We start from the raw sequence: 25,878 nt of genomic DNA, 5'->3' as shown, positions 1-25,878 counted from the left end.
GGAGAAATGGGTTTTGGGAAAGCTAACTCTGTGCGAGCTCTGAGGCGTGTCTGCCATCTGTATTTGGGGTGACTTGTGTGACTTCGTGTCCTGGAGGTAAGTGCAAATGTCAGGGTCCAGGTGTGGTGTGCGTGCTAAATATGGGGACCAAGTCCATGGAGAATGTGACTGTTCGGAGCCTAATAGGGAGGGTGAAACTTAAAAGGGTTATGGATTAATGCTACAGTAATTATAATCAATAAAACGCAAATACGGTGGTAATGTATCACCATAAACTGATCCTGCGAAATTACTTTAAAACACAGATAAACAAGTATCACAAACATGGAGAAAAAGTCAACAAAAGCCTCTCGACTTCATTGACCTATTTGACATATGAGCTCTGTCGTTTCGAACTTTCCTTTAACAACCTGAAACTTGCCAAACTTTAACATAATGAGACAAATAATGTACAGTATTTCCCATACAGGAATTAACACAAGACTCCGTCATTACAACTGTCAGACGTGCTGGGCCTGGTTGTGGAGCAGCAGAACTCTACGGTAGCCATATGGGAATCAGGCCGGCCGCTGACGCGGCGAGCTGCAGGTTAGATAAAATTGTGTGCAGTAACTCCTCCGAACATTAAATAACTCTACAGGACAGCCTGGACAGTACTCAAGGTAGTTCAAAGCAAAACAATATAATATTAAAACAAACTACACGTCCCCATCAATGACTGGCCAATATGATGGGGAAAAAAAAGAAACCGGCGAAAACATCTGGCAACATTGAGCAGAGTGCCAACCTTGGCGGGCTATGCTCTATTAAACTATATTTTGTTTTTGATGAAGCACGTGTTTTCTTCATATATTTCGGGTTGCAACACGGTTCTCTTGCCAATTCTGACTATGTGAGAATAAGCAACATCGTTACCAGAAGCAGATCTGCCTGACATGTGACTCGGCCCGCCCCATACCGGAATGTCACAAAAAGTGAGTTATTTCGTCTCTAATAATAACTTCGTTGGTTCACCGAACACACACTCTATAGAATAACATGACTATCTTATTCTTTTTGAAGTCTGGCCGAAACACCTACCATTTTGGGTGAGAGTAAGTATCACAAGCCAAACGACTGACGTCCGCTCAGTACCACTGTCTCAGAGTGACTGCGAAGTCCCGCCACTCCACACTCCCGCTTATCACCACCTTGTGCGAGGATCTGCATCGTTCTTAGTAATTCTCATTTCTAGTTATAATTTTTGATATTTTACCATATGTCAACTGCAAATAAACATAAATTGAGAAAAATAATTTGAAATTATAAGAGAATATTATGTATAAGCTGAAAATAGGGAACTACATGCAATGGCGGAGGTTTAGGTGTCTCAGGGTTCCGAATCGGCGGGCTGTGATTGGTGGAGGTTTACCTGCAATGCGTCATGGGCGGCTCGCTCCTCGATGCAGACGAACACACCGCCGTTCCGCGTCGAGCGACCCGCACGTCGGGCTCACTCACTCGCGTTTATTTCGAATTTTCTTGATGCAAATGATGTCCATAACTTATTTAATTTCTCCCTTAAATATCCTATGCTTAAAATATATGGGTTAGAGACAGCTTCGAATTTAACTTTCCCTGGAATCTTAATTACGTGACTATTACCCTTTTCATATTTAATTGATGCTTATGTCCAATAATCCTTATTCTTAAGATCCGTTCAGAACGAGAAGAGAAATTGTTGTCTACATAAAGGTAGGCAGGACAGACTGATCAATAATAGCCTAGGTTTATTCGTGCATACCGCTCCTAAGCGCGTGGCGCAGCAACGCCTTACATGGGATAATTACATTCTTTCATAAGGCTATGAGCTGTAATTACCTTTCAAATATGATCGAAGTATAGTATGTGCCGGGTTTACTGACTGACAAGTTTATGTACGCACCCTCCATTAATGAGACCCATTCGGAATTAATAAAAAAAAAAAAATATATATATATATATATATATATATATATATATATATATATATATATATATATATATATATATATATATATATATATATTCTCCATGATTTACGATGCGCAAAGCTGACTCCCAGTGAGACAAGGGCCGGCTTCTGCTGGTGTAGGGTCATGAGGTCCACCCATGACAGTGTGAAGCAACACTAGCAGTTCAGTGTAGCTATAGGGCAGTGCCCTTACACATCCCTCACACCATATCACTCGCACTTTATCAGTAGTGTTACCCGTCGCTCGGTGCGGCAAAATAATTAATACTCGGAGCCGCAAGAAGTCCATTACTGTTGTTACCATAGTGAAGAAACACTGGTTGTATATTCCGTTACTGCATATATATATATATATATATATATATATATATATATATATATATATATATATATATATACACCATGGAAAGCTGTGTAGGTATGTATATTTGCGTGTGTGGACGTGTATGTATATACATGTGTATGGGGGTGGGTTGGGCCATTTCTTTCGTCTGTTTCCTTGCGCTACCTCGCAAACGCGGGAGACAGTGACAAAGCAAAATAAATAAGTAAATATATATATATATATATATATATATATATATATATATATATATATATAAATGTGAATAAGAGCAAGGTAATTAGGTACGGTAGGGGTGGGGGTCAAGTCAATTGGGAGGTGAGTTTGAATGGAGAAAAACTGGAGGAAGTGAAGTGTTTTAGATATCTGGGAGTGGATCTGTCAGCGGATGGAACCATGGAAGCGGAAGTGGATCATAGGGTGGGGGAGGGGGCGAAAATTTTGGGAGCCTTGAAAAATGTGTGGAAGTCGAGAACATTATCTCGGAAAGCAAAAATGGGTATGTTTGAGGGAATAGTGGTTCCAACAATGCTGTATGGTTGCGAGGCGTGGGCTATGGATAGAGATGTGCGCAGGAGGATGGATGTGCTGGAAATGAGATGTTTGAGGACAATGTGTGGTGTGAGGTGGTTTGATCGAGTAAGTAACGTAAGGGTAAGAGAGATGTGTGGAAATAAAAAGAGCGTGGTTGAGAGAGCAGAAGAGGGTGTTTTGAAATGGTTTGGGCACATGGAGAGAATGAGTGAGGAGAGATTGACCAAGAGGATATATGTGTCGGAGGTGGAGGGAACGAGGAGAAGAGGGAGACCAAATTGGATGTGGAAAGATGGAGTGAAAAAGATTTTGTGTGATCGGGGCCTGAACATGCAGGAGGGTGAAAGGAGGGCAAGAAATAGAGTGAATTGGAGTCATGTGGTATACAGGGGTTGACGTGCTGTCAGTGGATTGAAGCAAGGCATGTGAAGCGTCTGGGGTAAACCATGGAAAGCTGTGTAGGTATGTATATTTGCGTGTGTGGACGTGTGTATGTACATGTGTCTGGGGGGGGGGGCCATTTCTTTCGTCTGTTTCCTTGCGCTACCTCGCAAACGCGGGAGACAGCGACAAAGTATAAAAAAAAAAAAAAAAAAAAAAATATATATATATATATATATATATATATATATATATATATATATATATATATATATATATATATATATATATACGCATTGTGCCATTGTACAAAGGCAAAGGGGATAGAGGTGAGTGTTCAAATTACAGAAGTATAAGTTTGTTGAGTATTCCTGGAAAATTATATGGGAGTATATTGACTGAGAGGGTAAAGGCATGTATAGAGCATCAGATTGGGAAAGAGCAGTGTGGTTTCAGAAGTGGTAGAGGATGTGTGGATCAGGTGTTTGAAGAATGTATGTAAGAAATACTTAGAAAAACAAATGGATTTTTATGTAGCATTTTGGATCTGGAGAAGGCATATGATAGAGTTGATAGAGATGCTCTGTGGAAGGTATTAAGAGTATATGGTGTGGAGGCAAGTTGCTAGAAGCAGTGAAAAGTTTTTATCAAGATGTAAGGCATGTGTACGAGTAGGAAAGAGAGGAACGTGGTTGGTTCTCAGTGAATGTAGGTTTGCGGCAGGGGTGCGTGATGTCTCCATGGTTGTTTAATTTGTTTATGGATGGGGTTGTTAGGGAGGTGAATGCAAGAGTTTTGGAGAGAGAAGCAAGTATGCAGTCTGTTGTGAATGAGAAGGCTTGGGAAGTGAGTCAGTTGTTCGCTGATGATACAGCGCTGGTGGCTGATTAGGGTGAGAAACTGCAGAAGCTAGTGACTGAGTTTGGTAAAGTGTGTGAAAGAAGAGAGTTGAGAGTAAATGTGAATAAGAGCACGGTTATTAGGTACAGTAGAGTTGAGGGACAAGTCAACTGGGAAGTAAGTTTGAATGGAGAAAAACTGGAGGAAGTGAAGTGTTTTAGATATCTGGGAGTGGATTTGGCAGTGGATGTAGCCATAGAAGCGGAAGTCAGTCACAGGGTGGGGGAGGGGGAGAAGGTTCTGGGAGCGTTGAAGAATGTGTGGAAGGCAAGAACGTTATCTCGGAAAGCAAAAATGAGTATGTTTGAAGAAATGGTTCCAACAATGTTATATGGATGCGAGGAGTGGGCTATAAACAGGGTTGTGCGGAGGAGGGTGGATATGTTGGAAATAAGATGCTTGAGGACAGTATGTGGTGTGAGGTGGTTTGATCGAGTAAGCAATGAAAGGGTAAGAGATGTGTGGTAATAAAAAGGGTGTGGTTGAGAGAGCAGATGAGGGTGTATTGAAATGGTTTGGTCACACGGAGAGAATGAATGAGGAAAGATTTACAAAGAGGATATATGTGTCAGGGGTGGAGGGAACGAGAGGTGGGAGACCAAATTGGAGGTGGAAGGATGGAGTGAAAAAGATTTTGAGCGATCGGGGCCTGAATATGCAGGAGGGTGAAAGGCGTGCAAGGAATAGACTGAATTGCAACGATGTGGTATACCGGGGGTGACGTGCTTTCAGCGGATTGAACTAGGGCATGTGAAGCGTCTGGGGTAAACCATGGAAAGTTTTGTGGGGCTTGGATATGGAAAGGGAGCTGTGGTTTCGGTGCATTATACATGACAGCTAGAGACTGAGTGTGAACGAATGTGGCCTTTGTTGTCTTTTCCTAGCGCTACCTCGCACGCATGCGAGGGGAGGGGCTTGTCATTTCATGTGTGGCGGGGTGGCGACGAGAATGAATAAAGGCAGCAAGTATGAATTATGTACATGTGTATATATGTATATGTCTGTGTATGTATATATACGTATACGTTGAAATGTATGGGTATGTATATGTGCATGTGTGGACGTGTATGTATATGCATGTGTATGTGGGTGGGTTGGGCCATTCTTTCGTTTGTTTCCTTGCGCTACCTCGCTAACGCGGGAGACAGCGACAAAGTATAATATATATATATTATCCCTGGGGATAGGGGATTAAGAATACTTCCCACGTATTCCCTGCGTGTCGTAGAAGGCGACTAAAAGGGGAGGGAGCGGGGGGCTGGAAATCCTCCCCTCTCGTTTTTTTTTTTGTTTTTTTTCAATTTTCCAAAATAAGGAACATAGTGGGGGCAGGTGAGGATATCCCAAAAAAGGCCCAGTCCTCTGTTCTTAACGCTACCTCGCTAACGCGGGAAATGGCGAATAGTTTAAAAGAAAAGAAAAAAAAAAATATATATATATATATGTATATATATATATATATATATATATATATATATATATATATATATATATATATATATATATATATATATATGTGTGTGTGTGTGTGTGTGTGTGTGTGTGTGTGTGTGTGCGCGCGAGCAAGGTGGGCGTCCTATTCTCATGGAACCCTATCTCTTTACCAGCCATAACTGTCAGAAACTTTCACACTTTTTGCACTCGCTTTTTTTTTTTCACTTACCTTGTTAGAATCGTTCACCGCTCAAATACTATAAAAGTATTTATTCAAAGAAAAACAAAATCGCATCACAGTTTTTTTTTACGACCTCTCGTGATTCCATTCACATTTACATCAAGATCGACGAAGCTAGATCTATTTACTATCGAGAAGGTTGTAATCCCGTCTTTCCACTCGAACAAAATGGGCAAATTCACAATCTTCCCTCCCTTGTAACTCAGCTCCCTGAATGCAATGCAGAGGCTTTGTTGCCTTCCGTTGGACTTTGTCAATCGGTTTTACCTTTTTTCCTTGGTATGTAAACTAAATATATGTACTCTCTCTCTCTCTCTCTCTCTCTCTCTCTCTCTATATATATATATATATATATATATATATATATATATATATATATATATATATATATATATATATATATACCTTTTTTCCTTGGTATGTAAACTAAATATATGTACTCTCTCTCTCTCTCTCTCTCTCTCTCTCTCTCTCTCTCTCTCTCTCTATATATATATATATATATATATATATATATATATATATATATATATATATATATATATATATATATATATATATATATATTTATATTCCTTCTTGCTTGTCCCTTCTTGGCAAAATCGAACCAACGGTCCCTAGTAGCCCCCTCAACCAGCACAACCAGTTATAACAATAACCCGCCAGCAGTACCATAATAATCAACGGTCAACCCCATTCGGTACCATAAGGTTCCTGCGCATACTGAAGGCGCAAAAATGACCTTTTTAGGATACAATGAGACCATTGTTCACAGTTCTGCAAGTGTTAACTTCCATATATACACTATGAGAGTTATAGACTATATATATATATATATATATATATATATATATATATATATATATATATATATATATATATATATATATATTTTTTTTTTATACTTTGTCGCTGTCTCCCGCGTTTGCGAGGTAGCGCAAGGAAACAGACGAAACATATATATATATATATATATATATATATATATATATATATATATATATATATATATATTTATGTATGTATGTATGTATTCATACATTTTCGCCATTTCCCGCATTAGCGAGGTAGCGTTAAGAACAGAGGACTAAGCCTTAGAGGGAGTATCCTCAGTTGGCCCCCTTCTCTGTTCCTTTTTTTGAGAAAAAAATTATATATATATATATATATATATATATATATATATATATATGTACTCTCTCTCGGAGAGAGCAAAAATGGGTATGTTTGAAGGAATAGTGGTTCCAACAATGTTGTATGGTTGCGAGGCGTGGACTATGGATAGAGTTGTGCGCAGGAGGATGGATGTGCTGGAAATGAGATGTTTGAGGACAATGTGTGGTGTGAGGTGGTTTGATCGAGTAAATAACGTAAGGGTAAGAGAGATGTGTGGAAATAAAAAGAGCGTGGTTGAGAGAGCAGAAGAGGGTGTTTTGAAATGGTTTGGTCACATGGAGAGAATGAGTGAGGAAAGATTGACCAAGAGGATATATGTGTCGGAGGTGGAGGGAACGAGGAGAAGAGGGAGACCAAATTGGAGGTGGAAAGATGGAGTGAAAAAGATTTTGTGTGATCGGGGCCTGAACATGCAGGAGGGTGAAAGGAGGGCAAGGAATAGAGTGAATTGGAGCGATGTGGTATACCGGGGTTGACGTGCTGTCAGTGGATTGAATCAAGGCATGTGAAGCGTCTGGGGTAAACCATGGAAAGCTGTGTAGGTATGTATATTTGCGTGTGTGGACGTATGTATATACATGTGTATGGGGGTGGGTTGGGCCATTTCTTTCGTCTGTTTCCTTGCGCTACCTCGCAAACGCGGGAGACAGCGGCAAAAAAAAAAAAAAGTATATATATATATATATATATATATATATATATATATATATATATATATATATATATATATATATATATATATATATATATATTCTCTCCGTTTCCCACGTTAGCGAGTTAGCGCCTGGAACAAACGAGGAATAAACTTATTTGCTCACATCCACTTTCTAGCTTACCGAAACCGCAGCCCCCATCCGCAACCACTCCTCACACACTTTCCCACAGTTTACCATAAGCGTTTCACGTGCCCTCGTTCAGCCCACTGACAGCACATCGTCCCCCGTGTACCACATCGTTCCAGTTAGCCCTATTCCTTGCACTCCTCACACCCTCTTGCATGTTCAGGTACCGAACCTACAAAGCAACCTTCAATCCATCCCTCCATGTCATTTTCGGAAATTTGATTATGTTCTAATCAAATTTTTGACATTGCAGCAAATAATTAAACACAAAATGTCTGAAAGAAAAATCAGAATATTGGTCGAACCATTTTTCGAGACTATAAGGTAAAAAATTTAGACCAGACAACTACAAATGCTATTTTTACCTGCATCTTAATCACGCAAAGCAGACACATTCAGACTTTCGCTGACTTATAACAACGCCACTAATAATTACCCTTTTTAACCTTCATCAGCTGCCAACCACTCTCACTGTCAATTTGACCAGCCATCACTACCACAAATCGTCACCCAATAGCCAATACCATCACCACCATCACTTATGTCACCAGTCACCCCCTTCCAGTGAACACCAGCATCACCCCCACCAGTCTACCACACTCCTCCTCTGCAACACAGCATATGCAAGATCACGTCGCGGCAACTGGCACACAAATAGTACCACACTTGTTTTCGTGTCTGCTATATTTTCGAGCGATGTTATAGAAAATATTCGTATTTTCAGCTAATTAGGAAGATGGGATTGTGGCAAATAATCAGACTCATGGTCGCATTTAATTCATCAGTTATTTTCGTTTGTATTTTTTAGATATCGCAGAAAATGCTGGATATCATAATAATTATAGTTATTTCTTTATAATGATACAGACATTTTCATCAGTCATAACTTCTCAGTAATTATACTGATAATGAAGAAGATTATCATATTGGTTCGTGTGGCATTTCACTCTGAAAACGAACACGGAAAAATCCTTCATTACCCTGTTGCAACACTCATGACTGTCTGAAGTCGTGACAATATATGTGTAACTGTGGACAGACGTGTCTCTCATGACGAATGAAAACGAAATTTGATTTTATACTGAGAATGAAAAAAAAAAAAATATTAACTGGCAAATAATGCTGAGTGCGACAGATGGAAAGTAGAGAGAGAGAGAGAGAGAGAGAGAGAGAGAGAGAGAGAGAGAGAGAGAGAGAGAGAGAGAGAGAGAGAGAGAGAGGCGGGAACGGAGATAAAGGAATGGCATTATGGACAAAACCCAGGAGGAGCGAGAGGAAAACAGGTTTGTGAAAGGAACATCGCCGGGGAGGCCAGAGGAGTTTTCCTACACAAGTGCGTCACTGGCCTGACAGTGAAGAGGGAAGACTACCAGGCCACACTGACAGAAGGATACCCAACCAAAACACCAACACTTGCACCGTCAGTGACGACAGTGATGATGACACCAGTAATGAATAACCAACAGACTTTAAATTAGGTGAAAAATACAAGTGATCAGGTTTACATCAGGTTTGTTGTGAAATGTATTTATGCACGCAGCATACAGACAAAACTGCTGCATAGGTCCACGAACTATGAAAATTTGGAGAGCCACAGAAGGAATGCAAGGGAGGGAAGGATAATGGGAGGGAAAAAAAAAATTATATAACTGACGGCTGACTCCAAACACGTTGATCAGCCGAGCAGTCAGATCCCCAGAATGTTCAAATATTCACACAAGATCGCTTTACATACTTTAGGAAGTACTATGGAAACTCCTCGCAGGAGATTCAGGTGTTCTGAATATATTATCTAAGAAATTCAATTGCTCCTTAAGGAAGCTGGCTTCGGCGTTCTGATTATCCAAGCAAACGGTGAAAGTATTTCTTCGAGCACTCAAAAACAAAAGAGGCAATGTGTGGTTGGTGAACGTACCGCTGAACATGGACGGAGGAAATATATATAGTTGATATGAAGCCAGCTGTTATCTGGGCAGAATGATAAAGTTCAGAAAAAAAAATCCGTCATACGAGCATTTTAAAAAAGAAATTTAGAATAGACATACTAAAAGGGAACAGGAAGAGATGGAGGCGATACAGGAATGGATAAAAAAAAAAAAAGGGGGGGGGGGAGCATTACTAGACTGGACAGGGAAACATACAAAACATTAAGTAAAGGTGAAGGAGTTATAAGGGATGGAAACTTAAATAAGAAGAGAGAACAGCGTTTGTAAAACACATATTAGGCCCCTGCATATGATGGCTACCTCCGTAAAGGGGATCTAAATGTGACCTCGACCTCTGACCCTTAACTCTAAACTTTCATCAGATGTGGAACTTGTAGTATGTATCTGTGGTACATGTTTGGTCAATATTCACTCACCAAGTCTTAAAATGTTTTGTTCGTATGAATTTAGCAGCATTAGTTTAAACATGACTCTGATACTTGACCACCACATTTGTGTGTACTATCTGTGATACAAATGTGGGAAATATCCATTTGCCAAGTCATCAGATACTCCGTAAACCAGCAATTTGTAGCATCTACTACCTATGACTCGGTGACCTTGACCTCTGACTTAGTACATATGTGATCCTGAGCTTTGACCTTCTGCCTCGAAAACTACAGGCGTACAACTTTCTAAGTAGTGTCGATTCGCATCCAGTGACCCAGTCTTCATATATAAGGTTTACAGGAATTTAGAAGCATTTCAGTATAAATGACCCTGTGACCTGGCCCTTTGAGACTCGACTTCGAAAACTTAATCAAATGTGGAGTGTTGCGTGGAGCATCTGTGGTACAAGTCTGGTCCATATCCAATCACCCAGTCATGAGATAACTAGTGTACAAGATTAGGGCAATACATACGGGAGCGCTCTCTGCCAGATGTAAACCCAGTTGCCTCTCCGCTATGCAGCACGTAACAAAAACTTGAGAAAATACAAAGACCAGGCATGAGGTGGAAATTCAATGAGCAGAAAATATTTGCTAAAGCCATATAAAGAGAATGTACAATGAAGTGCACTGTTGATAGGTGATAATTCGGTGGTTCCCATGAGGCGACGTAGGAGAGCGCGCACAGATTCCCGCCATTATGACGTCACAAAGCCAGCGAAAGCGCCCTGTGGCGGATGATAGCGGCAGCACGTTAACAGCCGAGTCCAGTAAGTAGCATGTATGTGGACGGTCGAGTAGTTTATGAGGCCAGCCGCATGAGTGAGTTCGGGCTATCACGGATTCAACAGATATCAGGGTTGGGCAAAGAGTGTATCTGACCAAGTGTATCAGATATTGAATTTGAAATGGAGTTTTTCACAGCTACACGAACTGGAATGTTTCCAAGAGTGAGCTTAATATAGCATTACTGAAGACATGCGAGCGACCGAGACGACACGTAACGGTAGGTGTGAAGTCCTTATAAGCAACGACGGAATATTTTCCCCTCACACCAAGGGATTACAGGCGAGAATCACTATTTTGCCCCGGTGGATCAAGAGAACAGTCTGTCCACCCACGAGATCCAGGTCCCCTCCTGCTCTTGTAGAAGACTCTAGTGCTATCCAGCCCGGACCAGTGCCCCCCATCAGTAGAGGCCAACAGGAGGAAGGAACGTCACAGGGACATAAAAGCACTAGAGAGCCAACGGAAACTCAGGCGGCGGACCTCGGGGACCGCCGGGCTGGGCTACGTGGTCACCCACTAGAACGATTCTTTAGAACCTTCTGCCAAGCCTGGGCTTCCCAGGGGAGGAAGCAACCACCGCCCACAGACACCCAAGACCAAACAGGTCCTACGTGCCCTAGTTCACCGCCTCCCAGGGCAGCGTCTAGACATTACCAGGGGCCACCCGTGGCTTCCGGGGGTGGCAGATTCTCAACCGCTTGCTACAACTCATCAGCTGTCGTACGTAGGTCTAGTCTAACAATGCCTTCAAGAGGCGCTTAGAACAAGTTCCCTTCGTACCGTATCGGACAAACCCTCTGTCGCATCCCTACAAAATGTACTGGGGGGGGGGGGGGGGGGAGAGACTGCCTCCAAAATGATCCAGCTGCAGCAGCAGCTACTGCTGCTGCTGCGACAACTTGGGGTTAAAGGCAAAGCAGACGCGGTCCCCCGGGATGAGCTCTGGGCAGCCATACACGCACAGACGGGTACATACAATAGCCTGCCTCCCCTCCGCCGGCTCAAAGGGGAGCAGGGCCCTAAACAGCTGCAGATGGACGTTGTATCAGAATGGAAAAACAGTTCCATGTGTGTGGACTACATGTGGGGAGGAGGGGAGGGCATTATCCAGGCGGACGGGGTGATAGCACGACAGGATAAAACGTTCGGGGAAGGAGGAAAATGAGGTGGGGGTGAGAGAACCTTTATAAGGAAGGGAGGAAAGTGCGATGCAGAGGAGGCAACTGTACCAAAGGAGGAGGAGGAGGAGGTGAGTGTAATAGGGGTAAATGGGAGGCTACAATGGAGGTACAGGATGAGGTAGGATGGCTAATTGTGGTTGCTGGGTACGGTGGGAGGGTAACGGCTTGCCACAGAACTTTTAAAGGCTTGACTACATTACGGAAAGTATGGTTATATTACCGTAAAGTAAGGTTATTGTAGAGGAAAAGTTACAAATGCAGTAAGAGAGTGTAGCCTTGGTACACGGGCGATGCTTATATTACTAAAAGTACTGGCTTTATAATAGAGGGTAGAGATATACTGGGGGTAAGGTTTACTTATACTGGAGAGAGAGAGAGAGAGAGAGAGAGAGAGAGAGAGAGAGAGAGAGAGAGAGAGAGAGAGAGAGAGAGAGAGAGAGAGAGAGAGAGAGAGTGAGTCTATGGTTCATGACAGAGTGCTCGGGTAACGACAGTGGGGGGAGGAGGGGGGATAGTCGGGGGTAAATTAGGGGAGACTGTGGCCAAGAGATCATTATAACAGGAAAAAGAAAGTTTATAACTGCGGATGTGAGACTTTATTACTGACGAGATATATTAATGGGAGGGTCTGGCTCTACGGCCAGGGATGCACCGTTGAGAAATAGGATTGCTACGCTACAGGTGAGGGAGGAACTTGTTTATCAAGGAAGAAGGGGAAGGGATGGCCGTGCTATGTCTAATGATGCAGTCTGTGCCCTTAAGAGGACATAGAAATTTGCCTGTATCAGGGAAATCAGAGGATGGCTATATCAGTGAATGGCATAGATGGCTATACCAGGGAAAACGCCGGGTATACTCAGGGTCAGACAGGACGAGAGAATGCTTGGGTGTAGCTGGGGACAGATAGTGTGGCTATATCCAGGGGAAGAATAAATATCTATAGCATGGGTGCAGAGGAAGATGAGGACGCTGCCCGGACAAATACTAATGTATATAAATTGATGAACCAAAATAATCAGGCATTGAAGAGGGAGAGCACAGTGCCCATCCAAACTCCGGCCATAGGAGGAACACTTCACCAAACACTATTGAAAATAAAGTCATTGATATTAAGAAAGTACAGGTAAGAGAATGATCTTTATATTAGGAAAAAAAACAAAAACAAAAACTGCAATAGTACAGGATAATTCCGGTGACTCAGACATTTACCATGAGGAGGTTAAAACAGAGGCCAACCTGTTTATACAATTACCTCAGACACAAATGACAAAGGTGATCTTATCACACTAACCCCGTAACACTTTACACAGACAATCATGACAAAACAACAAACGGGGATACCTCATTCTTATATCAAACAGAAGTTCATTAATATTCATCCCGATGTAGTAATCCGGGCCCATCACGACATCGGCGGTGCTCTAAAAATATCAGCCAAGATCTCCTCTCTGATCAGGCCAGTGGTTCTTTAACCGATGGTACGCGTACCACTGATACTTCCTCCACCGGCGGTACGCGTACCGCAAAGTACAAGAGAACTGTACCGTGCAGATGGTACATGGTGTTAGTCTCAGAGATTCTAATCTGTCGTAAAACAAAGGATCATAAGTATCATCATTATGTTTCTTTATTAAGGAACTTGGAGTGTATATTTGGAAGAAGGTCATATACGTAGAGCACAGCTCGGTACGGCTGCAAACCATTGGAATTAACCCCTTGGAGACGTCAGTACGGCCCTTGAGCATGACGGTACGACCCTTAAGCACACGAAGGCACATCCCTGATCACTGTAACTTGACTTTAAAAGTTAGAGAGTAGGTCATAATACCCAAGGGTCATACCGTCGCGCTCAAGGGTTATACCGTCGCCCTTAAAGGCCGTAACGTCTTTCGTAAGGGCCGTAACGTCATGCTCAAGGGGCGTACTGTCGTGCTCAGTGGTTGACACGAGAGAGCTCATGACGTCCCTTGCGCTACAAATATATCTTGGTCATACACGTGACGCTAGATGAAGCTATGTTCGTGACCTTCTCCTGGGATATTCGTCAGGTCCTTACCCCCGAAGTGCGTGTCAGTCCTCCAGCAGGAATGCTCCTGGACGAGAGGGGAGACTCCATCGAAAGGAGAGAATATTATTTTACTGAGGAAACAGGACCGACGTCAGAATAGCCTTCACGAAGCGGGATGGGGTATCTAGTGGTGTGCCGCAAGTGTAGGACAGAGGACCTTTGCTCTTCTTGATCTGTGTACATATATTGCTAAAAGGGGACTGCTTCAACTTATACATAATTAATGAAATTCAACTCCCCAAAATACAAAGTAGTGAGGATGGGACACGGTTAACGAAGGTTACGATATGAATATGTTATCTAGCCTTTTGACAGCTGGTGTAAGAGGGACAGAAGATGATCTTTTTTGCCTTCTTCTGCACTTATTCCAGTAGCATCTGTTGTATGAGGGTCAGGAAGGAGGACCAGGTGAGGGAGGCAGAGGTGAATCTGGGTAGAATGAGCCATCAAAAGAGAATGTTGTGAGACACTAGAGGATGTAAAAGGGGATGAAACTGGGTTTTAGAAACATTAAATCTAACAACGCTGCAACTGTCCCAGTGAGAAATCGTGTCTTTGATTCAATAACTGTAGTTGTGACAAGATGAGACGTAAATGGACGAAGAAGAAATGGAAAGGATTAGAAATGAAGTGATGAGTCGTCAGCGTTAGAGTGTATTTGGATATCTACTGAAGGAAATGGTTGATGGAAGGCTCGTCCAGCGTCGGAGACAGGACAGAACCCTGAGTGACACCGCCGTTAATGGGGAATGAGAGGCTGACGCATTAACAATTATGAAGACAGACCGGCCAGGGTGGAAGAGTGTGAAGGATGAAAACCAAAGGAGTGTAGTTCGGAGATCACATCCGATGCCACTTCTTGTCAAAAGCTTTCGATATATCAATCTCTTAGATAGGATCACCGGATGTTAGTAACGTAGGAAAGAATATCACCAACGGATCTCGTCCTGAGAAAGCCACAGTGGTTACGAGGAAGATTGTGAGATTCAATATGATTAAGGAAATGGGTATTGAGGAGAGATTCGAGGACTGCAAAAAAAAGCAGAAGAAAGAATAAGACAATAATTGGAAAGATTGAAATGGTCACTCTTCTTGTGACAGGTTGTTGTAATTCAGTGCCTATGTTACCAAGAGGAAAAAGATATGTCTTTTGTGCGGATATGGAACTGAAACAAACACGGGAATAAGTTCAAATCACAGACTTTCAAAACAAGAGGATTGATGCCAATGGGTCCATACGCCTTGCTTATGTCCAGAGAGAGAGAGAGAGAGAAGTGCCTTTTGAACTGTACGAAGAGAGATCAAAGGATGGGCATATGATTGGCAAGTTGTGCGTTAGGAGGTGAAGTTATGTTTACAGTCAGAGAAGAAAAAAGAACTAAAAGGATCTGTTTGGTCATCAGAAGATATATATGGTATCGACGAAACGGAAAAGCGAAGTAAAGGCAGGACGACAGAAGTTGTGAGAGATGCCTTTGACTAATGACCTGAAAGCCCTACCGGAGGACGGTCTCGGACGTAGAAGAAAACTTAATGCGAGTCGGAGGAAGGATTTAGTATATCGTAGTCCGATATGCCTGGTCCTTTTCCCAGTGGTCTCACAAAACCGATGATTGAACCATGGATTGGAGGAAGAGATAAGTCTCTATACGCTCAATAGAGACAGAAGCATCACCCGAAGAGATGCGGTAATATTCCCAAGAAAACAGATATTCTGGTCAGCCATACTACTGTGCCAGTACTATGGGCTGGTTGGGATGATCCCATACAGTGCCGGCAGAAGTAATCCTACACTATGTGCCAACAGGTGTCCTCTCATACATCCCTACTGGAACATTATATGGGAACATCTCTGCCGGCACACTGAGTGGGAGCATCTCTGCCGGCACACTGAGTGGGAGCATCTCTGCCGGCACACTGAGTGGGAGCATCTTTGTCGGCACACTGAGTGGGAACATCTCTGCCGGCACACTGAGTATGAGCATCTCTGCCGGCACACTGAGTGGGAGCATCTTTGCCGGCACACTGAGTGGGAACATCTCTGCTGGCAGGCTGAGTGGGAGCATCTCTGCTAGCAGACTGAGTGGGAGCATCTCTACTGGCACACTGAGTGGGAGCATCTCTACTGACACACTGAGTGAGAGCATCTTTACTGGAATAACGTGTTAGCATCCCTGCAGGCACACTATGTAGGGAGGTCCCTGCTTGCAGACCGCGGGAGCATCATCCTTGCTGCTGGGTTTTATTGATATATCGCGAGGTGTGCCCTTGGTGCCCGGGGCGGGACGTACTACTGGTGAGCGTGGCTGGAGGAGTCGGTGCGTGTTGGTCGGTCGGCGGGGCGGCCTGGCGGGCTGGTGCAATGCGACGCGTCCGCCCCGCTCTTGCTAGTCAATACTGTAAGGCGTGAGTCCCAGCTCCCGCGGGTTTAAAATACCCTTAGTCTCGCCCCAGCTGTTTCCTGCCGTGACTCAGGCGAGTATCCTTCTCTCCTCTCGCTCCTGCTGAAGACGCGGAGGCACGAGTATAATCGATGGGCACGCAGGATCTGCAGTACAGCCCTGGCACTGCAACGGAATGCACACCAGAACTCTGCTAATTCTCGCTCGTGCGTGAGGCTTTTTTTTTTTTTTTCCTGTCGTTCTTTTTGCGCAGCTTACTCCTGCGATGATCCCCCCGTCTCCTGGTGTGGTTCCAGCCTCCTTCCCGCCATGGACCCCTCACGTACACAGAGCGGAAGACGGGCAGGATGAGAAGGGGGGCGGAGGGTCAGGGAGTCCTTGTTCACATCGACCCCCAGGGCTGAGGGAGTCGCCTTGTCCTCGGCCGTCAGGAGGGCACCTCGATGCGTGCGCCTCCTCCCCTAAATGGGTCTTTCCCCTCCCTCCTCCTGCCGCTGCTGCTGCTGCCGCTGCTGATGGTGGTGGTGGTTGCGTCATCATGGTCCGCCCAGCTCACGGCTCACGGCTACCTGTTGTTCCCTGTGGAGGCCCCGGGCCGCGACGCCGCACCAGCTGGTACCGTCAGCCTCAGCTGGCCCTCACGCCCCTGGCGGCCACCACCAACAACTACACCACGGCCGGCCCGCCAGCTGGTGTATGATGCGCCAGTGTTCAAGCCTTCAACAGGACGGGACGATCCTTGAGCAGGGACGGGACGATCCTTCAGCAGGACGGGACGATCCTTCAGTAGGACGGGACGATCCTCCAGCAGGACGGGACGATCCTTCAGCAGGACGGGACGATCCTTCAGCATGATGGGACAGGATCCTTGGGCACGTCGGTGCGATCCTTCAGGACGACGGTACAGTGCTTGAGCACGACAGCACGGGGTATCTGAGCACGTTGGTACGAACCTTCAGTACGACAGTACGATCCTTCAGTGCGACAATACATGATCGTACAGCACGTCGGTACGATCCTTGAACACGACGGTACGATCCTACATTGCGACAATACATGATCGCACAGCACGTCGGTACGATCCTTGAACACGACGGTACGATCCTACATTGCGACAATACATGATCGTGCAGCACGTCGGTACGATCCTACATTGCGACAATACATGATCGTGCAGCACGTCGGTACGATCCTTGAACACGACGGTACGATCCTTCATTGCGACAATACATGATCGTGCAGCACGTCGGTACGATCCTTGAACACGACGGTACGATCCTTCATTGCGACAATACATGATCGTGCAACACGTCGGTACGATCCTTGAGCACGACGGTACGATCCTAATTTGCGACAATACATGATCGTGCAGCACGTCGGTACGATCCTTGAGCACGACGGTACGATCATGGGGTATGACGCAGCCTTGGCCTTTGATCTTAACCCTTCAAGGCCAAGTCAAAAGCCAGGCTACCATACCCAAGGGTCGTACCTTCATGCTCAAGAGTCTTACTGTCGTGCTTAAGGGTCGTACCGTCGCGCTCAAGGGTCGCACCATCGTGCTTGAGGGTCGTGCTGTCGCGTTAAAGAGTCGTACTGTCGTGCTTAATGGCCTTAATGTCGTGCTCAAGGGTCGCACTGTCAAGCCACATCATAATCCAGTTGTCTCTGAGGGTCTATCACAACATCCACTCACTGTACCAGTGTCGCGCTGTATGGTTGTAGTGTTGTATTCGTGTAGTGTTTCATGATTGTAGTGATCTGTCTGTGTAGTGTAAGGCTGCAGCGCAATACTGTAGTGGTGCATCACTGCACTGTATCACTGTAGTGTTGCAGCGGTACAGTAGTGTATCACTGCAGTTTTCTGTTAACCGAATTCATGAGAGTAGTGATATGTCGCTACAGTATTGTATCAATGTTGTGCTGTATTTCTCGTCTTGTATCTGTAGCAATTTATGGTGTTGTATAACTAGGGTGATCCACCACTGCTACACTACTGTAGTATTATTTTAGTGTGGTGTTGTGTTGCTGCAGTCTCCTGTAAGTAATGTATCACTGCAGTTTATCATCAGTATAGCAGTGCATCCCTATAGCTATATATCACTGTTGTGACAGTGTATAAGTGTATCACTGTAGGACTTTTGCAACACTGAAGTTTTGTATCACTGCAGTTTTTGTCACTTGTTTTGTGTCACTGCAGCTTACAGGTGGACCATCTTGGTGATGTATCACCGTAGCTATGTCACTGTAGTGTTGTATCACATGTAGTGTATTACTGTATAACTTTAGTGGTATCACCAGTATATCACTGCAGTGCTTTATCACTACATTATTGTAGCACTATATTTGTGTTGTATCACCACAGTGTTATAACAGTTATATTGTGTTGTATCACAGCTGGATTACAGCACTGTATCATGTCGTACCACTTAGGTGTTGTAGCCCCTAAGCTGTTGTATCACTGCAGTGATGCAGCCCTGTAGTTGTTTTATCACTGCAAGTCGTATCACAGCATCTGACGTATCACTACAGTGTTGCAGCACTGCAAATGTGTTATATGTCGGTGTTGTTGCACTATCATAATACAGTGTTACTGTACTGGCCTTGCATCTATCTAGTGGTGTTGCAGCTAATGTATACGAACTGTAATGTTGTCAATGCAGTTAGTGATGTTGCAGTGTTGCATCAAGCAGTGGTACTACATTACTGTATCATAATTTCTTACACTTCATGAATGTAGCGTTGTATCACTGCCGCTGTTAAATGTCGTGCTATACGTCATTGTAATATCACTGCTGCTATGTTACTGTTGTGCTTAATCACCGTTGCTGTGTAACCGTAGTGTTGTATCACTGCTGCTGTGTCACCGTAGTGTTGTATCGCTGCTGCTGTGTTACTGTAGTGTTGTATCGCTGCTGCTGTGTCACCGTAGTGTTGTATCGCTGCTGCTGTGTTACTGTAGAGTTGTGTCAATGACGTGTTGCATAGTACTGCTCTAGAAATTTAGTTCTGTAGTACTGAATGAATGCAGTGCACCTGTGTTGTAGCACTGATGTATGAGAGCGTCGTAGTGTTCAAGGTTTGTATCACAGTAATAATGCATCACTGCAATGTTTCACAGCTAAAACGTTGTAGTGCTTTAAAGACGTTTATCATTCTAGGAGTCTGGTCACTTCAGTGATGTACCTGTGGTTGTTGTATTCTGCAGCTTCAATACTGTAGTATTGTACCTTTGCAGTTTTAACACTGTAGCACTGCAACACTACAGCAGTGTATTGCTGCACCATAATCTTGAAGTAATACAGCAGTGTACTCGTGCTGTATAAGCATCTGATGCTGAAATACCTTGGTAATGTAGTACTGTTGTAATACAATACCGTAGTTCTGTATTGTTAAAGTTGTCTATTTCTGTGGTACTGCAATTACAAGACTACAATACTATACAATTCTAGTTCTATAGTATTAATGAAATACAATATTGTAGTGCTTTGATGTTAGTTTTGTTGTATTACTGTAGTTATAGTATAGTAGTATTGTAGGTACTTGACCACAGTATTATACTGTTGTAGTGTGTAGGACTGTATCGTTAACACGTTATGGTACTGCTACTGTAGTGCTGTATTACTGCGGTACTGTAGCGTTATACTATTGTATTACCGTAGTTTTATGTTACGACAGTACTGTAGCATTATTCTACTGTAGTGTTCTATAACTGCATTTCTGCTGTACTGTATAACTTCAGTACCTCTTTGTTATATTACTACAGTATTGTATTGCTGTACTACTGTACTGGTATGATGCTGTAGTGTAGCATGGATGCAATGCTTTATATGTATTACTCCATTGTATTTGTAGTACAGATCCGTACTGGTCTCTGTAATATTGTAGCAGTGCAATGCTGTAGTGCTGTATCGATGAAGTGATGTAGCGTTGTATCAACGGGGCTCTGTAATGTTGCACAAGTACAGGACTGTAACGATGCAGTGCTGGTACAGTCGGATGTGGCAATGCTGCAGCTTGTCGGGTCCAGGGGCGGGGGTCCCGAGGTAGGAACATGGGGCGAGGGGCCCCAGAGCAGGGGCCCGGAACAGGGGTCTGGGGCAGGGGCCCTATCCACCCTTGCTGGCGCACTCTCCTCCACCAGGCTCTCTCTACCTCCTTGACTAAGAAGGTGTGGCCCCCGCAGCAGGTGTGGCCCTCGACGCAGGTGTGGGCCCAGCAGCATGTGTGGCCTTCGACGCAGGTGTGGGCCCCGCAACACATGTGATCCCGTAATAGGTGTGGGCCTTGCAACAGGTGTGGACCCCGCAGCAGGTGTGGACCTTGCAGTAGGTGTGGGCCCCGCAGCAGGTGTGGACCTTGCAGTAGGTGTGGGCCCCGCAGCAGGTGTGGGCCTTGCAACAGGTGTGGGCCCCGCAGCAGGTGTGGACCTTGCAGTAGGTGTGGGCACAGCGCGCCTCATCAGTCAACCGGTGTGGTTGACTGTGGCGACGCAGGTGTCACATCTGTAGTAGCCACAGACGCCAGGAGGGCAGGGAGGGTGGGCGTGGCATGGGGCGCGGTCATCAGAGAAGGCGGGTGTGGCAGGGAGAGCAGGGGGGGAGGGGTTTGGTGACCACAGAGAGATGGCGTGGTATAGGCGTGGTCATACACAGAGGATGGGCGTGGTAGGGGCGTGGTGACCATAGAGGGTAGGCGTGGCAGGGGCGTGGTGGTCACAGAAGGTTGGCGTGGCGACCACAGAAAGTGGGCGTGGCAGGGAGGCCAAGTTCTCCTGCCGCTGGTGTCATTTAATAACCAGTTGTTATTTTCGGTAGTGGCAGGACCCAGGCCGGGCCTCCACACACTTGATAATACGCTTCTAGAACAAAACTGACCTATGACACACGTTTGATTCTGGTTACAACCGTCCAGCGAAGGACATGTCCTGATATCATCAACATCATCTAGAGATATCTGGTGGAATATAACATCTAGAGTGTCTTAAGTGTGTGTGTGTGTGTGTGTGTGTGTGTGTGTGTGTGTGTGTGTGTGTTGCATCCTTCGAGACGTGGTCGTCAGTCGTGCTGGCGAGGTAGTGTTCCCAGAACTTCGCAGATCTCGTGTCTGGCGCTATACCTTTAAAATCCCCCCCTCCCCGACTATGCTTTAAATCGTCACAGACGTGTGTCAACTCTTATTTCTCTAAGCGGTCATGTGTAATTCCACGGGCCCAGCTCGAAAATCATCTGAGCTCGGAAACACGGAATATGATAGAATGAAACGTGAGCAGATATCTTGCTGAAAAAAAAAGAAGAAGAGGTGGTGAGGCGCGCGTGTCAGGCTCAGTGGCTCATGACATGATCGCATCTCCAGCAGCCCCTCCCCCTACTGTTAGGCAGATGGTTAAAGACCCTGCGGGTCAGTCCCACGCTTTGAGGACATCTCGATTAATACGCAACGCCCGGAACAAGGTCTTAGGCCTGGCGCTGGAAAGATCTCACCATGAAAATGACCTTAACTGAGAGAAAAATAGGAACGAGGTACATGTGTGTCTGTGTGAGTGATTAATAACAGTCGTGTGCTTACGGGGAACTGTATTCTGGATTCGTGTTACCCCGTCTCTTAACCTTCCAAAAGAAGGAACAGGGAAGGGGGCCAAGGGGCGCAGTCCTCCGTTCTTAACGCTACCTCGCTAATGCGGGAAATGGCGAGCAGTATGAAAAAAGAATTATATATATATATATATATATATATATATATATATATATATATATATATATATATATATATATATATATATATATATATATATATATATCGATTCTTGACCTGTATGAGTGTATGTGTACAACCTCTGTCCCATTGTAAGCCAGATACTCATGTCTCGACTAGCCTCGGGGGAGGATGAACACCAGCGTTGGGTATGGGCCGACTACCGTACCCAGTATTGGAACTCATGCGGGCCCGACCCAGGGAGGCTCGTGCTTCGAGTTACGGCTAGCAAAGCTAACCACAACATAAAGGCCTATTGTGTGTGTTTGTGTGTGTGTGAGAGAGAGAGAGAGAGAGTGAGAGAGAGAGAGAGAGAGAGAGAGAGAGAGAGAGAGAGAGAGAGAGAGAGAGAGAGAGAGAGAGAGAGAGAGAGAGTTTTGGCTGGTAGGGAGTGGAGGTGTTCTGGCCTTACAAACTGGGAAAGAAATGAGGCTGTGTTGGAAGCTAGCGTGGGCAGCTACCAACCTCACACTGATGAATGGGTCACTAGTGTGGAATGTGCAATGAGAGGCAAATTGCCTCTGGTGTCAGGTTAAAGAATTGCAAAATATATGTCCGTGTGAGCGAGGCGTTACCATGTTACAGGTCTGTACGTGTGACACACACACACACACACACACACACACACACACACGCACGTTGTATATCGGTTAGCGTTCCTGATTATGATTAACGCACGGGCCCGCCCTAAATCGAATCTTGGGCACGGCAGTTGGCCTACATCCAACTCAGCTGTTCATCTTCCCCTCATGCGATTAGTTCATTAATGGGTATCTGGCTTAGACGTGTGTGTGTGTGTGTGTGTGTGTGTGTGTGTGTGCTTCAAACCACACGTGGGAGGATGGCAAGAAGTCCAGAGAGACACTATCTCTCCAGATTACAGATAACCATCGATAATACGTATCTCATTACTTCTTTTTGTTTCTTAAGTTTTCCTGCAGTCTTAGGTACTCTACGATAGGTCATCCCCCCCCCCCCCACACACACACACACACACACACTTCCAAACCATAACTGCCGGGCGACAATTCCAGCACCCACCTCCCACATCACTAATTACAACCCTAACCTCACAGCGGCCCAGGATCGCAACCACCACCAGCGACATACCTTCCGTAAGGCCATGACCTGACCCGACCCAGACTCACGCACCGAATGTAAGGTTTTATGCACGAGCTAAAGAGCTATTTCGGTCATATGTGTGACTTCCCACCTACATTACCGTTGAATTATCTATTCTCAATCTATCGTTAATCTCATAGTCGGAGGTCATCTGATCTGTGTATAGTCTGCGGATCATCTCGAACACCTGAAAAATGGTTTTTCAGTGTTTTTTCTCTAATGGTCGAATATAACTTGATGCTGACGGGTTTAAATGTACCCCTTGCAACCTATATGACTACATCCCCAAAATAACCAACCAAGCATCATGGTTATTTGGGGGTATTCTCAAATGTTCTGTTCCTGTTCACAGTACAGCTGCAGGCTCCCCGCATTTATCAGTCATGTATGGAGGAGGTGTATGGTCGCAGCGCCACTGCTGTACCCTTGTATTACAAACGAATCGTGGGTACCTTTCCATCACTGGTGTTTGTTCTTGTACTCATATTGTAGATATGAATCTTGTACTCAGTTTTGTACACTTAGTCCTCAGGTTCAAAGTTGTAACTTTATCCTCTCTTTTTTTTTATGACTATTGGTATTTTCAGGTAAATGCTTCCTTCGGTGCAGTAGACACGGAATCCTGTTTCGCTATAAATCACAGTAATGCAGTGCAGCAGGATGATCAGGCTATCAACATGGAATAAAGTTTTTTTCCTGGGCCAACAAAGGGTTGGTGGTGATGTCGTGACCCTAACGCACATGTCAGGTTGATACAAAGCCTCGTCCCCTCCACTGCAGGCATGACAAATTACACTAGTTACGCCTGGAACATCATCTCCGTTTTCTTTTACTTGAATGCGTTGCTCTCTACTGCACTGCTGCCAACGACTTTCATCGATCCTTTTCTCTCTCATCGATTTCTCTTTTAATGTAAGTAATCAGCTAATGTAACTTTGACGATACTATTTACGCCTGAAAATTGGAAGGGAGTCCTGGATAATCCGCGTAATCCTTACGAAGATACCATTGCTTCCTCGGCTCACCCAAACGTCAGATGTGGGAGCTGGAGAACACCTTTAGGCTGTTCCATTTTATAATTACTTGGTTTGGGAATAACATGAATCTAAAAACATGAAATTCTCAGCTCTGCTGCACTGGGGTGCCTGGCGCAACTAAGGTGGCGTTAACGGCGTCAGAGGATGTGAATGGAGTGAGCAAGGTTGATAATGTTTTGGCGGTGTGATGGGGTGATAAGGAGTGGTAGTCACGACATGTCTGGTGGAAAACGAGGTAGGTGTTCTGACCTCCTGCTTGGTGTAGACTGGGAGGGAGCTTTACCACTCGTGGGGCCACGCCTTTCACCTTTTTTTTTTTTTTTTTTTTTTTTTACTTTCCACTGGTATCTGCATTCATTTCCACTTGGCTGATCTTGTTCCACGAGCCCATAACTCTCTTGTTCACAAATGCTTCCTCCTCACGTCCCTCAGTACACTTCTGGTTCTCGTGTTCAGGTTGTGCCTCTAATTCTAGACTCGTTTCTGTGTCAACGTTCTCATGGTTTCCTAAAAATCTATACGGAGTTAAAATGTCTCCCCTTGCTCTTCTTTCTTCTAAGTCTGGCAGAATGAGGGCTGCATTCCCTTTGGGCACTTTCCAGGAACTGAAAGTTGCTCCTCAAATGACTGACCGACCGACTGCTGTGGCGTATTCCAGCTTAGGTTCGTTGGTCATGTGGGCTTTACGCCTATCGACTGTCAGGATCAATAAGGCCGTCAACTTCAGTTCATGACCACGAAAAAAACACCTTCATGTGGCCGAGCTAATTCCAAGAACACGCTCTCACTGCATATGTTGCCCTTGGCGGGAAAGGGTGAATGTATGCCATTTATATCTCCCTGAACATCTCGCTCTCCATATATACTTCGAGGTAATTTTAATAATGTGTGTAATTACTTATTTGCTCTATACAGGGAGACAGTTTTATACTCGTGGGGCCCCGTTGTTTATAACCCTCTACACCGTCAAGAATACTTGTATTTGTGTAAGTTACAAGCATTCACCGTCTCGTTGCTTGGACCATTCCAATCACCCATTACCTTTTCACTAAACCTGTATTTCTTTACATCCTTATTTGTCCAGCCTCTTTCTCAAGCTTCTGGTCATGATCTCTGGTAACTCTAATATTGCACCTCGTGATAAATGTTTACCGTCAACGTTATGTAGTTGATCTAAGGAACTTATAGGTTGTCATCAGGTCACCCCTCTCTCTCTCTTCCCTCCTCATAGGTAGACAGCTGTGTAGCCCTTAACCTTTCAATCTTCTGGACCTTCTAAGACTTTACTTTGTGTCTCTTAAGGCGTG

The 25,878-nt window shown here is 44.6% G+C and overlaps 1 protein-coding gene across 2 annotated transcripts in view; it reads right to left on the bottom strand.

Annotated features, from left to right (window-relative positions):
* The window catches only part of LOC139752700 (calmodulin), a 32,000-nt gene extending 30,800 nt beyond the window's left edge, over positions 1-1,200 (bottom strand). For both annotated transcript variants that reach the window (XR_011713561.1, XM_071668517.1), the window contains exon 1: positions 1,081-1,200. Coding sequence is in view for 1 of the 2 variants with exons in the window: in XM_071668517.1 (XP_071524618.1) it covers positions 1,081-1,083 (3 nt within the window). In the remaining variant the exon portion in view is untranslated. The remainder of the gene's footprint in view (positions 1-1,080) is intronic.
* Positions 1,201-25,878: the final 24,678 nt, after the last annotated feature.

Source organism: Panulirus ornatus, chromosome 13, assembly GCF_036320965.1.
Source record: "Panulirus ornatus isolate Po-2019 chromosome 13, ASM3632096v1, whole genome shotgun sequence".
In the NCBI taxonomy this organism is placed as follows: Eukaryota; Metazoa; Arthropoda; class Malacostraca; order Decapoda; family Palinuridae; genus Panulirus; species Panulirus ornatus.
Note: the sequence above shows the minus strand (reverse complement) of the source record. Positions and strands in the feature narration are given on the sequence as shown.